Below are 17,591 nucleotides of genomic sequence, written 5' to 3'. Positions count from 1 at the left end.
AGTGTCTCTGCCAATTATACTCATTACCTGCGGCTTTACTGCCGATTCCCGTAAGAGTTTGGGCATGTCCGAAAGAACAGATACCATCTTCATATCCATAGGGTGGCGCACGAAATGTGTTACCATTTTGTTTTTGAATATAAACTTTTTGTCAATACAGTCTGAAAGGAATATATACTACAATGAAGAGCCGTCCGTGGAGATTTGTTCTAACTCAGCACATGAGCTCCATTAAATCACCTGGACATTTCGTAAAATATTTCCTTTAGATAAAGTCACATAGATTGAGGTCTGGACTATTGGGGGGCCAATTTTATCCGTCATTGAAGCGATCTGGAAACCTGAGTGAAATGATACGCATGTCGAAATGCTCGTGTAAAAAATCCAACACAATGTTTGCAGTATGTGGCCTAGCTCCATCTTGCATGAACCACTGCGTGTGGAAGGGCAAGGCAATAGCCAGAAGCTGTGGAATGAAGCTATTGCTTAGCTTGCTCAAATAACGCTCGCTGTTCACCATTTCTTCAAAGAAAAAGGGCCAATAAGTCCGTGAATGGAAATTGCTGTCCACGCTATAATCCTCGGAGCATAATGTTGTTCATGAAGCACATGTGAGTTTTCAGTTACCCAAAAGCGTACATTTTGTTGGTTAACCACACCATCTAAATGAAAATTCTCCTCGTCTGAAAACCAAACGTTGTAGAGAGTTTCTTCCCTATCCTCTGCCCACTGAGTGAACAGTAGACTCTGCTACTTGTATTCTTCAATGAGCTTCTGTACACAGGTCATCTTGTGTGGGTACATAGAGAGGTCTCTTTTAAGAATGCGTTGAACGGAGAGTCCGGATATTCCCAATTGCACTGTTGCCTTTTTACACCATTTCCCGGGACTTTTCCCTACAGCAACTCGTACCGCTTCAGTATTCTCCTGCGAACAAACAGGCTTAGGCCGATGTCGCTTCGCTTCTAATACTGTTGCTTCCTGTACAAATTTATCGTACAACCTGTGAATGGTCTTCTTGCAAAGGACCCATCGTGTGTTAAACTGTTGTCGAAAACGCATCTGAGTCACAACAAGGCTTTTCGTTTCATGAAAAAGTAACACAGTTGCCGACCGTTGCTGTGTCGTCAGTCTTACATTGTCAGCCATATCGCTTACTAGTCTCCTGGCGGCAGTATCGTGAATTACACATCATTTTTTAACTCATTTGTTTTTCCAAGCTCTGCTGGTACTGCTGTAGAGATCCCAGCGGGATATCTAATGTGCGTCGTAAATTGTGAAGGAACAATTGGTAACACATTTCGTGCGCCACCCTGTATATAGTTAAGGCTCACCGGCCATGTGACCATCTTCTTCTGTGCAGATCCACAAACAGTGCGTGAACTCTCACGGGAATCGGCAGTAAGGCCGCGAGTAATGAGTATAATGGGCAGGGACACTATGAATATATTGCGAGACAAAAAGCTGCGAATGTGAATCTCACGGGAGGCGTGCCAGAGATAAATCCCTCCAGTCGCACTATCCTCTGCGTCCTCGGTGGGGCAGATGCATCGCCAGCACGGTAGCTCAGCATGATCGTTCAGAAGGTTAGCTGCCCTCTGTAATGAAAACTCTGAATTAACCGGTCAACGACGAACGTAAGCGGGTGTCTTACGACGTCCGCCCCGAGCAGATGCAACGAACGAAAGCGAAAAAAATGAGATAAAAAAATGAATAGAGCGTCTGCCATGTAAGCAGGAGATCCCGGGTTCACGTCCCAGTCGGGGCAGACATTTTCAACTGGCCCCCTTGATTTATATCAACGCCTGTATGCAGGCGTTCATTCTAACGAGCTGCATGTCCGAAAGAACAGATACCATCTTCATATCTATATGGTTGATGACTGCCAGCAAACGCATACCCAACAGCCGTAAATTTACGGAATAACTTTATTACGCTACCACCTTCAGGCCCCTGTACGAATCGACAGGCTCTTCAGGCTAACGACACAGTACAAATCTGTTTTGCAATATCAATAGTCAGTGTTTAAAGTAAATTCACAATGTTTATTCACCGGTAAAAAGTATAAAAGAGATATATAAAATACAAAATTAAATGCATGACTCACACGCACTGGTTACTGAACTATCATGTAACTATCAACTGTGTTAATAAAAACCGCATAAACAGAAAACAATATTAACATAACATTACGAAATACAGTAAAAATTGATATGTCCTTGTAATTAGGACAGCCTCCATTGAAATTTATGCCGTATTATGTAGTACAAACTATAGTATCATATGTAGTGGTCGTACTGTAACAAAACGCCATGGGAGACAGAAAATTTGTCTTAAAATATTAATATCGAAAAGTAACAAATCGAAAGCGTATGTATGATAAAGGAAGAAGACGAACCGATTAAAATGCTGTAATTTAGTTGTTAAGGAATGCAAAACTCGTTTCCAGTCTTTTTAGCGGTTCTTCTTAAGTTTTATGAGTTTGTCGCTTGTACAAAGGCCTACAGGCGGTGCCAATGATGCATCTAAACTGGTAGCGTAGTAAATTATTTCACAAATTTGTGTCTGTGGAATATCAGCTTTCTCCAAATAATCTATATCGTTTTCTGTACGAAAGAAATTATGTACAGTTTCTTTTATTCACGATTTTAGAACAATTTTTAATTTTTTTAAATTTGTGATGCTAGCATTTGCACATAAAATTTGCTTTTGTTCCCCGAAATGCTGTAGCAGGTAACACTTTCTGGCAAAATTATTAGTGTTTCTTTAGGTTACGTGATTATCACTAGAATTAAGATGTAACGCACGTAATTGTTAATGGGCGCAGATGTTCATTACAACTAGGAATACATTCATCCAGTGGCCATATTAATAACATGTTACAGAAAGGTCAGCTGCAGCTTTTATCCACATTAATAAATCTTTATAACCCAAAAAATCTTATGAGTATGGGCTACTGCGTAAGTGGAACCAGAAGACGGCCACTCTAACCATGTCCGAAACGTTCTTTTCATCAGTGATAATTATGTAGAATATGGATAGGTTATTTCTTGATTGCGTGAAGAGTAATGTTTAACTGCATATCCAATTGATAATCGTAAATATTAATAATGATACAACTGCTTGGGAATCTGCGATCATAGGCAGCTAAAAAGAAAGTTTTCTGGGTTCGATAACGTGCCCACATTCTAAATAACTCTCACTGATGATAAGAACGCTTCGCCCACGGTTTTTCACTTTAACGGATACCTGATTACACAGTGATTCCTTGATGGGATAACAAGCTGTCAAGGATGATGGAGACGAATAAATGTAGCAATTTGAGGTAAGGTACGACAGTTTAGAAAGTTACAAGCGAAAACCGTTCTAATACGTCTGACTAGCAAATACATACATCAGTATTGTTGTTGCTAGACTATAAGACAGGAAACTTTTAGAGGTGGCAGTTTGGACCAACTACAGTAAATATGAGCTGTACAATGCATACCATAATGGCTATGAGCACTTGTTCATCTTCGTTTCTGTGAAATACATCTCTTCTCTTGAATAAGTGCTCATAGCTCTAAAGGAAGGAATTTAGAGTCCATGTTAACTAAACTTTTCTTATTTTTGGCTATACCATACAGGATTCCTTACCTCAAATAGCTACACACACACACACACACACACACACACACACACACACACATACATACATACATACACACACACACACACACACACACACACACACACACACACACACACACACACACACACAATTCAGAAAACTGAGAATGTTGCAAACACTTAGAAAATCAAATGAAACTCTGTATTAAAGAGATGGCAGTTACAGTGGTGTGTAACGTAAACAGTGAACTGTAAGATGTCCACCTGGTTGCCAGATGAGTAAAAACAGTTTGCGTAGAAGCAATGAATTAGACGTTATCTGTAAGTACCTTTCCATTTCATAACAAAACGTTAAGGAATCTGTAACCTAGATGTGAAACCATAACCTATGCATAAAAATGGACAAATCATGTAATGTTTCAGGATACCCACTGAAGATGCCTTGTAAAAAAGGCGAAACGAATCTAGGTGCATAAATAAAAATAAAAATAGAAATTTCCATGTGAAGCATGCAAAAGAGGCATTTTCTTTGAAACAACTGCAATTTATATACCGCTGTTGCAAAATGGGCCCTACAAGAAACGTGTTTTATAAGCCCTGCTAGGGTTTTCTAGTTGGCATCTACCACAGATTCAGAAGACTGCATCTCAACATCCCTAAAGTCATGGAACACAAAGTTCAACAGTATTTGTCATTCCAATAACTTTGTACCTAACTGTGTCAATGTAAACATTAAAAACAGTTCATCTGGTGCTATAAAAGCGAAAGAAACAGCTCAGAAAAATTGGCTAAAATATGACATCAAAGCGCTACACTCGAAGAAAAAAACCTTATCTCGAAAACTATACAAAACACATATACAATAACATTAACAATCCTGTTGTTTTTTTCTGATATGGTCAAAAAGGTTGAAGTTACACAGACAGTCTTGAAAGAAATTGAAGAAAAATATAAGAAAAAGATAACATAGCTCATGAGACAATTAACACAACAAAGAAACATAAATAATATACAACCAAAACACACACACAAATTTTATCCACATTTGATGATTCTCAGAGGCACACAATTAAACAATGAAGGAAAAGAGCTCTTAGAAAAAAGACGGGAATATAATGTGAATACAAACGTAGATGAAGAATACATAGAAAACTTCATAATAAAATCAGAAGCCATTCTAAAGAAAGAGGAGAAAAGTGAAAACAGCGATGTAAACACTGGGCTAACAAGGGAATTGATAAAATAGGAATACATAAAAGTATTGCAGATACAAAAAAGCAGACTGACAAAACCAGTAAAAAGACAGACTCCAAAACACTCAGAAAACTCAAAAAGAAACTCCAAAATGAAAACATCATTAATCTAACCTTATCTAATCCAAACTCAATCAGAGTACAACAAAATACTACACAAACAGGCACAAACAGTGAGAGCATGATAACAACACAAAGAATACAGGAACACAAGAAAAAAGATTCAAGTTGTTACACAATGACATAGAATCACAAACTCACACATAAAATAACAAACTTTTTCAAAAGACAAGAGATGAACATAGCATTCAAAACAGACAATTCAATCCAAAGGCACATTTCAAAAACAACAAAAAACACAGATATGTACCAAAAACCAGAAATACACCAACAACAGTGCAACACGTGATGGAACGTATACAGCACAAACCAGCAGCACATTTAACACCCAGTACAACAAACATATCAGAGCAAGGAAATATGGAACGAGCCATTCAACTTTTGCACAACATTTGAGAGAAAATAACCACAAACCTACTACAAGAGAAAATAATATGAAAATAATTAGAATAAATAATGAAAGAGATCTACTAACATTACAGGAAAATTGTAATATATACAAAACAAAGGCTGAAAAGAAACCTCTACTAAATGACCAAGTAAATATGACTAACAACTCACTGTTTACACTGATTGATTATATAATAGACAGAAATCCCAACAGATGATGACACATCTGATTCTTCTCACAATTATTTACAGGACAATATAAGAATAATATTAATTATTATTATTATTATTGTTAGTTTTAAGAATAAAAAATGAATACAACATAGTTATAAAAATAAAATAAGTAATATTTATTTGTTACAATAAAATAAAATAAAAAAATCTCTCTCCCTCTCTAATGCACACACACACACACACACACACACACACACACACACACACACACACACACACACACATATATTCACAGAACAGTTGAATGCAGAAAACTGAGAATGTTGGTAACACTTAGAAAAACAAATGAAACTCTGTATTTAAACAATGGCAGCTACAGTGATGTATAATGTAAACAATGAACTCAAAGTGAAGTGTAAGATATCCACGTGGTTGCCAGATGAGAAAAAGCAGTTTGCGTAGAAGCAATGAATTAGAAGTTATCTGTAAGTACCTTTCCATTTCATAACAAAAGGTTAAGAAACTGTTTTAAAATCTATAACCTAGATGTGAAACCAAAACCTATGTGTAAAAATGGACAAATCATGTAATATTTCAGGATACCCACTGAAGATGCCTTGTAAAAAGGCGAAACGCGTCTGGGTGCATAAATAAACACAAAAATAAAAATTTTGATGTGTGGCATGCAAAACAGGCATTTTCTTTGAAACATCTGCAATTTAAACACACGACGTTCTTCAGTTCGGCAGAATAATGGTCGAAGTGCCGTTTATTCCTCTCTATTTATAAGCAGAGATATCCAGATCGCTGGTTTGTTTAAAGTATTTAGTGATTTATTGGTTTGCGATAGGCATATTTCGGCCACAGTGCCATTTTCAAGCTGGCTACGAATAATAGAGGATTACGTTAAACTTTGTGTCTATTTTTATGTGTAACTGCTGATAATATTGGAAGACTGTACACTAATACATACGTCTAGCTGTGTTAGACTTCATGAGCATCGACTGGTCCTGTCACTGTCTCATGATTCGTTTGCATCACAGGCAGGAGCACCTGCGATGGTGTACTCAACGACGAACCTGGGTGCACGAATGGCAAAACGTCATTTTTGCTGATGAATCCATGTTGCGTTTACAGCATCATGATGGTCGGATCCGTGTTTGGCGAAATCGTGGTGAACGCACATTGGAAGCTTGTATTCGTCATCGCCATACTGGCGTATCACTCGGCGTGATGGTATGTGGTGCCATTGCTTACATGTTTCGGTCTCCTCTTGTTCGCATTGACGGCACTTTGAACACTGGACGTTACATTTCAGATGTGTTCCGACCCGTGGTTCTACTCTTCATTGGATCCCTGCGAAACCCTACATTTCAGCAGGATAATGCACGACCGCATGTTGCAGGTCCTATACGGGCCTTTCTGGATACAGAAAATGTTCGACTGGTGCCTTGGCCATCACATTCTCCAAATCTCTCAGCAATTGAAAACGTCTGGTGAATAGTGGCCGAGAAACTGGCTCGTCAAAATACGCCAGTCACTACTCTTGATGAACTGTGGTATCGTGTTGAAGCTGCATCGGCAGCTGTACCTGTACGCGCCATCCAAGCTCTGTTTGACTCAATGCCCAGGCGTATCAAGGCCCTTGTTACTGATTTCTCAGGATCTATGTACCCAAATTGCGTGAAAATGTAATCACGTGTCTGTTCTAGTATAATATATTTGTCCAATGAATAGCCGTTCATCTGCATCTCTTCTTGGTGTGGCGATTTTAATGGCCAGTAGTGCATTTAGTACGAGCATTGGAGATGATGATAAGTTGCTGTACAGCACTAGATTTGCACCTGGTGCCCAAAATTAAAACTAATATCGTGTTCGTGTCTAATGGCACCACATCTCCTATTGTAATAAATTTTTCTGTAGTGTCATAGCGTCAAAGACCTGCTTTCATGCACCACTAACAACACAGCGGCAGATCCAGCTGAAAGTTTCTGTTCAACGTTGTGATCTCTATATCCTCTTTGGTGACCATTCCTTAGATGTGTGGGAAAAAATCTGTATTTCGTCGAACAATATTTTAGGTTTATTTGAGAGACTGTACTCAGCAACTTCTGATTTTTGAAAACTTGATTTTTATTGCTCCTCTGCTATTCTGCACAAATTTTGCAGAGTGTTCGGATTGGCTGATTGGCATAGTTGCTTCTGCACTGTCAAGGATATTTATTAATCCTGCAGACTGTGAGATTAAGAAACTCCTTGGCAGAGCACAGCAGTTCTTATAGTTCATACAATGACGTTGTGTGCTATAAAGGTGTATTCTGCAATTTTTACAAAATTAGTTTCAAAATTCAACAATAAACTATTTCGGATAAGAACAATTCCGTTTTTGTTTACTATTCCGTAAATGGAAAGGATATTAATGATGTCTTTGAGTCTCTACAGCTAAGCGAAGAACATTTGTTTGAAGAAAGTTTCAAGGAAGGATTGAAGAAAGATCTTGCACCTGGGTTATATGAAAGTTTCCACATGAGGCAAAACAGAGATGCAGAAATAGATTGGTTTCTAGAAAGACATTATGCAGGCGTGGCCTATCGTCGGACGAACGAAACGAAGGATTTGTGAAGGAGTTTATGGACTTGTGCGGACCTGTCCCGACCTGTAATTCAGAGAGAAGAGTGTGTCCAGGTTTTCATGATTTTCATAAGAGCATTTTTTTAAAATTTGTGTGTTTTACGAATTCAAAGCTATTCTTAACATCTATGACGAAACTATCGTTCTGACAAACTGACATTTTCACAATGGCGTTTCAAGCGAAATTAAGTGATAATATGGAGGTTTTTAATACTTTTCACAATTATGAGACTGTCATGTGGTACATTTCATTACCTTCCGCTGTACATGTATACCAGAAGAATGAAGAGTGATATCGAGATTTTAAGTTAAGTCTTGTATTGTAAATCTAAACGAAACACTGAGTCGAACTCGCTTCATTCCAATGGATGCTAACAGAATATCATCTGGCAGTATAAATGACGTAATTTTACGTTATTCTGATCTTAGGATCAATTTTATATCTTGAGGGAGAAATTATGAAACTTTTCCTTAACTTAATCACATTTTCTCTCCAAAAAAGAGACATGAAATTGTATTCTAATCTCTATCATGCATTTTACAGTGGTTCGCAAAGTATGTATTTATCAGGAGATAAGTGTTACACCTTGTGTGCCCAGGATCTTGACTGGCTAGACGTAGCTGAATTAGTGAATCATTTCAAGTGGTTGAATATTCTCTTGGATCAGTCGAATAACACTATCGGAAACTTACTTCGCTAAAACCCAGATGAAATACTGCAGGACGAAGCCAAATTGAATCGTTTATGTACGACAATGAAATGAAAATCCCTTTCGCCAAGTAAAACGATGGAATTGAATTCACAGAAAATGATGTTTCAGAAAGTAATCATAGTTTGTGGCAGACGGGATGACATCAGCTATTACGAAAGCTGAAAGGCACTGAAGACCTCAATATGAGAAAAGAAATCGACTATTTTAAACAAAATGTTTCATCTACGAATTGCTACCAAAGTAAGAAGACCAAACGATAGACCAAAGGCGTAAGAGGATATAACGGGAAAGTCATGGACTAGGAAAGGACTCGATGCCTATCTCGTGAAATAGTTGATGATGTTGATGATGATAAAAAAATTAATCTTCAGATCTGGTCATTAATTCCTTATCTCAAAGTACTAATTTAAGACCCTCTCCCGCCTGTACAGTTTTGACAACTTAGGTTTGCGCATGCTTTGTATCGTTTATGAGGAGCAGTGAACTGGTTTTCATGAATTTAATTTTTTTGACGAGAACATATGAAGAGTTCATGTTTGTTGTCCCAGTATACGAAGTGTACCGCAAGACATCTGTTTATGAGTTGGTAGTTTATGTGTTTCATTTAGTCAATAAACTTAACACTAATATTGCGTATGAAAATGTCTGGGGAAATAAATAAATTATTCCAAAGTACTGAATCGAACTGGCGAAAAAAAAATTATGGCGAAACTTGACTAAAAGAAGGGATTAATTGATAGGACACGTCTTGAGGCACCAAGTAATCGTCACTTTGGTAATGTAAGGAAGTGTGTGTGTATGTGTGGGGGGGGGGGGGGGGTGGATAAAATTGTAGAGAGTAACTAAGGGTTGAATACAGAAAGCAGATTCAAATCGAAATAGCAGTCCCATAGTTATGCATACATGAAGAGCCTTGCACAGCACAGACTGGTATGTAGAGCTGCGTCAAACAAACCTTCGGATTCAAGATCACAACTACTAAAGTAACTAATAAAAGTGCCGAAACTAATAGTGAGCGCACAGAATACCTTAGAAAACGTGAAATAAACATGGACCAGGTGAAAGGACTGATAGGTTGCAAGTTGCCGTTTTACACTTAGAGTAATTATTATAACCATAAAACACAGTGATGAAGCCCAGGTTTGGGAGGAATGGGGGGGGGGGGGGGGGGGGGGGGGGAGCTCGAATGCAAGCCTGTTAGGTTTCCAGTGGTCTCATTAATCACTTTTAGCGAATATCTAGACAATTACTGGAACAAAGCCTCAAGCCGTTTCCTCCTCCCCCCTCCCCCCCCCCCCCCCCCAATTACTTTTCTAACCGACCTAATGCTCCATCTCTTTGACCTCGGCGTCAACGATAGATGAAATCCTAACGTTTTTTCGTTTGTTTTAGGTACATCAACAACAGGACATTCGTTTATCAACCTCATACTTGTCCGATCTGGCTCAGTCGTCAGTCTGTTGCAACATGCAGCAAGTGAATTTTTGTTGTTCCCAAAGGTTCTGATCGCACTGGATATTCTTCTAACAGTTTAACGGTTTCGATTCGTATGAATCATCATCAGAACTAGTGCAGTGTTACGATAATAACACGTCAGGTAGTAACATAGGGTCCATCCTTTTCACTTTGAAGTTACTGTGTAACCAAGTGAACAAGTTGAGCTCTACATAACTGTGCAAATATCCATGGTGTTTGTAAAATATAGCGTGTAATTGTGTGGTTGGCTAATGTTGTCTCGGCAGTGGAAATCTCACGCCTAAAAATGATTAAAATTACGCTGGCATTGACAAAAGACACCGAGAGATTTCCGTAAAACGAAGTATCGTGCTGTGGCTTTACTTCAGTTTAGCAAACCAAACCAATTATTCCAATCGGACTGCGAGTAGAATGAATCACTGGATAGTGTAAATGATTTGTTCTGAAAAAACATACAAAGTGCAAAAATCATATGAATATGATGTGGAGAATCTCAGATTCTACACGTAATTTCGAGATTAGCAGGAACATGTAACTTTCTCTAGACCACTGATACTGATTGGTGGTGAGAAACGCAAGAACTACATCCTGACTGGCACTTTCAGAAAAAGCTCAGTGTACAAGCAAATTCAAATCAACACGTTTACTGTGAGTGTTTCCCTACCTGCTGAACCGTAGTGCACATATCACCTATCGAAGTACAGGCAGCAGTTATATCACACCGATGATCTGCTAATTGGGGCGTTGGCCGCTATGCAGATGATGAACGTGTCGTACCTGAAATTCTCTGCAATATGCCGTCCGCTAGTTCCTAGGATTGAAATTACCTCAGTACAAGACAAAACACTAATCAAGATGTCTGTCTGGTCATTATCCAGGAGCAGAATTCGACTGACTTATGCTGCAAAATACGGTAGTAATGGGAGACTGGAACGCCATTGTGGGAGAAGGGAAACAGGGAAACATAGTAGGCAGTCATGGTCTTGGAAAGAGAAATGACAGAGGTGAATGGTTAATTGACTTCTGCAGGGAAAGGCAGCTGATAGCGGAAAACACATGGTTCAAGAACCACAAGAGGAGGCTCTACGCTTGGAAGTCACCAGGGGATAAATACAGAAACCAAATCGATTTTATGCTGGTAGAAGAAAGATACAGGAATGGAATCAAGAAGGTGCACACATTACCAGGTGCAGATATTAATAGTGACCACAAATTACTTATAGCAGAAATAGAAATAAGAATGAAAAAACTGAAGAAGGCGACCATGGTGAAGAAGTGGGGTTTAGAGAAGATAAGATCCAACAAAGAACAAATTACAGAAATGCTGTCTCGGGACTTTCTAAACACATTACAAGACAAAGAATCACCTGATGATGCCAACGAGTACTGGAATATGCTGAAAGAAAGAATCATTAAAGCAGGACAGCAAAATATAGGATATGTAAAAGGGAAAAGGTCAAAAAAACCATGGGTCACATAAGAAATGATTTCCAAGATGGAGGAGAGAAGAAAGTTGAAAAACAAGAACACTGAAGGTGCAAGAAAGATATACCGAAGGTTAAATAATGAAGAGCGAAGAGAAACAGAGGAGGCTAGGAAAAAATGGCTAAAAGAGGAATGTAATGAAACTGAAGAACTTGAGAGGAAGGGAAAATACGACTTATTATACAACAGAGTAAAGACTATGACATGGGAACAAAACAGAGCAGGAGGTGCTACTATGGAAATTTTGAGTAAAGACGAAGAGGCAGTGTACAAAGATCGTGACGATGTCCTCCAGAGATGGGAAGAATATATAAAAGAGCTATATGACACAAATAGCAAACCCGAAACTCTGGAACTTGAATCACACAACAGTGTAAGTGATGACGAGAAAGGACCGACAGTCATAATGGAAGAAGTAGAGTCTGCCATAGCTGCAATGAAAAATGGCAAAGCGGTGGGTACAGATACAATACCGGGAGAAATACTAAAATGCTCGAACCACGATGGAATAAGAGAAATATTGAGGTTATGTAATAAAATATTTGAAAGTGGTGAATGGCCTGAGGACTTTCTGACAACAGTAATGATTCCATTACCGAAAAAACAAGGAACCAAGAAATGCAGCGAGCACAGGACAATCAGCCTCATTTCACATGCAGCCAAAGTGATGTTAAGAATAACTAATAAAATACTTGAAAAAGTAATGGAGGAGAATCTTGGCGAGGAGCAGTTTGGCTTTAGACGGAATATGGGCACCAGAGATGCAATAGGGCTCCTACGAATCTCGGGAGAAAGGTTTACTGAAAAAGGAAGAGACCTATATATGTGCTTCATCGATCTAAAAAAGGCATTTGACAATGTGGTTTGGGACAAGCTGGCGACTATAATGAGGGACAAGAGAGTGGTCTGGAAAACCAGAAGACTTATAAACTCATTATATCTTAATCAAAAAGTTTCAGTTAAAGTGAGAGGAGAAAGTACAAACTGGATCAGACTAAGAAAAGCATTAAGACAAGGATGCTGTTTATCATCTACTCTTTTCAACCTCTACTTGGAAAATATGATTGACCAATGCTCATTAGATGACAAACGAGTAGAAACTGGAGGAAGAAGAGTAGGGTGTTTGAGATTTGCTGATGAATGGTCCTTCTAGCCACAGGGGAAAAAGAATTACAGAATTTGGTGGACACAATTGCAACTAACGGAAAAAAATGGTATGTATATTAACACAAATAAAACAAAAGTATTAGCACTATGAGGAAATAAGGAAATCTAAATTATGCTGAATGGAGAAACACTAGAACAGGTGCAAAATTTTAAGTATCTTGGAAGCAGGATAGACACCGACTGGAAGTGCACCACAGAAATTAAAACAAGGGCAGCATTGGCAAAAGAGGTGTTTTATAGGAAAAGGAGAATCTTCTGCTGCGGTCTGGACAGAGAACTCAGAAAAAGACTCATAAAATATCTTGTATGGAGTGTTCTTCCATATGGCGCTGAAACATGGACTATGAGGAAAAAAGACAGAGAAAGGCTGGAGGCTTTTGAGATCTGGTCATGGCGGAAGATGGAAAGAATAAGTTGGATGGACAGAGTAAAAAATGAAGAGGTACTGAGAAGAGTGGAAGAGAAAAGACAGTTACTCGATGTAATAAAGAGAAGGAAAAGAAATTGGATTGGGCATATATTAAGAAAGAATGACGGACTGAGGAAAACAGCTTTAGAAGGTTAAGTAGAAGGGAAAAGTAAGCGAGGAAGGAAGAGATTCCAGATACTGGATGACATGATGGACGGTACAACATACAGCAGCCTTAAGAAGGAATCAACGGACCGCAAAAAATGGAGAAGCAAAGGACCTGCTAATATAGCAGATAACTGATGATGATTCTTCAGTAAAGAAGCACTTCAACGTTCATCAGACTCCACAGAGAAGTAAAAAATTGTCACTCGATTAAGCAGAATTACAACTTCTCAAACTCTAATCGCCAGATTCTCCACTGTGGGTCTTGCCAGCTAGGTCCCTACGTCGATCTCGGGAGGGAAGTGTCTTTGATCAATCCTGCAGTGAGGTTTTTCTCCACGCCAATGGCCCACTCCCACGTGAACGAGTGGTGTCTATATTTGCACTCACGCGACGAATCATAGCGGCTGTTACAAAACATTACCTCGCACTACGTGGGTCACAAGTCTGGCAACCAATCGCCTGAAGCTCGTACTCCTCCCACAAGATTTTCTGAAAGTTTCCGTTTCCCCTTCTACATCCTTAACACTCCGCCAGTCAAATACGCTTTTCAGTGGCGCAACCTATGAGAAGATTCCTCGAAGGTCATTCGCAACCATCGTTTGTGATCCCACGCATTCCTCCCCACTAAAAAAGGGCGTCTTTTCGCCTTGTTCCGCCCACGACACTCTTCCAGCCCACCAGAGTGCCATATCCTGCTTGCACTGTCCGTACTATTGGAGTTCTACGGCTGCCAGCTAAGTAAACCGCTGCCTCCTCGGTCTGATCTCTCTCGCCGTAAATACCTGCTCCTGCAGAATGTGGTAAGTCTCTTCCCAGCTCCTCTTTAGCCGATGTCGGCTTCTGATGAATGCGTCGCCCACATTGACTTTTCTGTCAGTGCCCAGTTCTAATTAATTCCTAGAAATAAAGTGCTACAGAAATGGTTAATACACTACTGGCCATTAAAATTGCTACACCAATAAGAAATGCAGATGATAAACGGGTATTCATTGGACAAATATACTATACTAGAACTGACATGTGATTATATTTTCACGGAGTTTGGGTGAATAGATCCTGAGAAATGAGTACCCAGAAGAACCACCTCTGGCCGTAAAAACGGCAGTGAAATGCCTGGGCATTGCGTAAAACAGAGCTTGGATGGCTTGTACAGGTACAGCTGCCCATGCAGCTTCAACACGATACAACAGTTCATCAAGAGTAGCGACTAGCGTATTGTGACGAGCCAGTTGCTTGGCCACCATTGACCAGACGATTTCAATTGGGGAGAGATGTGGAGAATGTGCTGACCAGGGCAACAGACGAACATTTTCTGTATCCAGAAAGGCCCGTACAGGACCGGCTACATGCGGTCGTGCATTATCCTGCTGAAATGTAGGGTTTCGCAGGGATCGAATGAAGGGTAGAGCCACGGGTCGTAACACATCTGAAATGTAACGTCCACAGTTCAAAGTGCCGTCAGTGCGAACAAGAGGAGACCGAGACGTGTAACCAATGGCACCCCATACCATCACGCCGGGTGATACGTCAGTATGGTGATGACGAATACACGCTTCCAATGTGCGTTCACCGTGATGTCGGCAAATACGGATGCGACCATCATGATGCTATAAACAGAACCTGGATTCATCCGAAAAAATGACGTTTTGCCATTCGTGGACCCAGGTTCGTCGTTGAGTACACGATCGCAGGTGCTCCTGTCTGTGATGCAGCGTGAGGGGTAACCGCAACCATGGTCTCCGAGCTGACAATCCATGCTGCTGCAAACGTCGTCGAACTGTTCGTGCAGATGGTTGTTGTCTTGCAGACGTCTCCATCTGTTGACTCAGGGATCGACACGTGGCTGCACGATCCGTTACAAAATGGGTTCAAATGGCTCTGAGCACTATGGGACTCAACTGCTATGGTCATTAGTCCCCTAGAACTTAGAACTACTTAAACCTAACTAACCTAAGGACATCACACACATCCATGCCCGAGGCAGGATTCGAACCTGCGACCGTAGCAGTCGCACGTTTCCGGACTGCGCGCCTAGAACCGCGAGACCACCGCGGCCGGCGATCCGTTACAGTCATGCGGATAAGATGCCTGTCTTCTCGACTGCTAGTGATACGAGGCCGTTGGGATTCAGAACGTCGTTCCGTATTACCCTCCTGAACCCACCGATTCCATATTCTGCTAACAGACATTGGATCTCGACCAACGCGAGCAGCAATGTCGCGATACGATAAACCGCAATCGCGATAGGCTACAATCCGACTTTTATCAAAGTCGGAAATGTGATGGTATGCATTTCTCCTCCTTACACGAAGCATCACAACGACGTTTCACCAGGCAACGCCAGTCAACTGCTGTTTGTGTATGAGAAATCAGTTGGAAACTTTCCTCATGTCAGCACGTTGTAGGTGTCGCCAACGACGCCAATCCCTGTGTGAATGCTCTGAAAAGCTAATCATTTGCATATCACAGCATCTTCTTATTGCGGGTTAAATTTCGCGTCTGTAGCACGTCATCTGAGTGGTGTAGCAATTTTAATGGCCAGTAGTGTACTTGGTACTCGTCAGTATCAGCCAGTGAAATGATTAATAATCCTATTGTGCATTATATACAAGATCTAGAATAAATGTACTAAATGTACTGTGACAAAATCTTGCCGCTTTACAACTAGTCTGTTGCTTTCGTAAGAAAAAGAATGGCTTAAATGGCTCTGAGCCCTATGGGACTTAACTTCTGAGGTCATCAGTCCCCTAGAATTTAGAAGTACTTACACCTAACTAATCTAAGGTCATCACACACACCCATGCCCGAGGGAGGATTCGAACCTGCGATCGTAACGGTCGCACGGTTCCAGATTGTAGCGCCTAGAACCGCTCGGTCACACCGGCCAGTTTTCGTAACAAGATACTGGCTCTGCTACTGGCTTACATGAATGGATCCGGTAAACTTTGGTAAGTGCATGCGGTGGAGACAAGACAACTTTGCAAAGAAATATTTTTCGAAATATATCGCGTGCTCCAGTTTGAAAAGACGTTATATTATTGTAACCAAATTAATGTCATTGCGGCATTAACCTCTTAGAATCCTACCTCACTTCCTTCGTTCCTGCTCGTGTTTTCATCTCAGAAGCTTTGTCGTTGTGGGCGACACGAGAGCAGCAGTGTAGCTGTATGGAAGTTGAGCGAAGACAGAGGAGAAGTGTCGCCTGCCAGAGACAGCGCCTTAGCGCCGCCGATGAAAGTTGAATGCGAGCGCAAGGCGGCGCCGAGACCCGGCCGCGCCGGTGTAAGGCGGGCCGAGGCGTTAGCTGGCGCATCACTGATGCATGCGCGCCAGATTTCATTAGCAGCTGCCGCGCAGTGCAACGGAGCGGCGCAGCAGTCGGGCGGGTGTGCGCCGGTGGCAGCCTCGCACACAGAAACAAACACTCACAGCCGCACCCAGGAGGAGCCCGAATGACGTGCGCACGTGGCTCAGCAATTTCTCACTCTGCCCATGGGTGTCCATAAGTAAAGTTCCAGTCTCCCAACCCCGTAGGAAGAGAACCGCTACTCGGAATGGTGTCAGATTAGAACAGCGTGTTATTGACGCAGGGGGAAACATCGTGGAGGAAACAAAAATTTAACGAACCTTTTGTCAATAGATGGCGCTGGAAACGTCAGTTAGCAGTTGTGGCACTGTTAGTTAGGTAAGCCCATCCACCATGACACGATCATGGCCACATCGGGAGGAAAAAATCCATTTTTAATTCTCCTGAGGCCAATAACCTCATAAAAAGCAAAATGACAGCGGTTTTTTTATTTTCCTCAGGCCAAAATACGCATAAAAAGCAAAGTGTCATAGGTTTCTGACTGTCGTGAGACTGGCGCAAGACTTTTCATTATACTGTTCGTGCCACAAGTTGAAATCAAGAACCAGCATGTTCCAGGACGGATCAGAATTTCTCCGGGATATTGTCAGAATGTGTTGCGCAATGTGTGCCTTCAATTCAGTCACGTT

The 17,591-nt window shown here is 40.7% G+C and overlaps 1 protein-coding gene across 1 annotated transcript in view; it reads left to right on the top strand.

The window, feature by feature from the left end:
• LOC126286829 (uncharacterized) overlaps window positions 1-17,051 on the top strand; it is a 159,781-nt gene extending 142,730 nt beyond the window's left edge. The window contains exon 2 of the mRNA XM_049984886.1: window positions 16,674-17,051. Coding sequence (XP_049840843.1) covers window positions 16,674-17,051 — 378 coding nt within the window. The remainder of the gene's footprint in view (window positions 1-16,673) is intronic.
• Window positions 17,052-17,591: the final 540 nt, after the last annotated feature.

Source organism: Schistocerca gregaria, chromosome 1 (genome assembly GCF_023897955.1).
Source record: "Schistocerca gregaria isolate iqSchGreg1 chromosome 1, iqSchGreg1.2, whole genome shotgun sequence".
NCBI classification, from domain to species: domain Eukaryota; kingdom Metazoa; phylum Arthropoda; class Insecta; order Orthoptera; family Acrididae; genus Schistocerca; species Schistocerca gregaria.
This window is presented reverse-complemented; position numbering and strand designations above follow the sequence as displayed.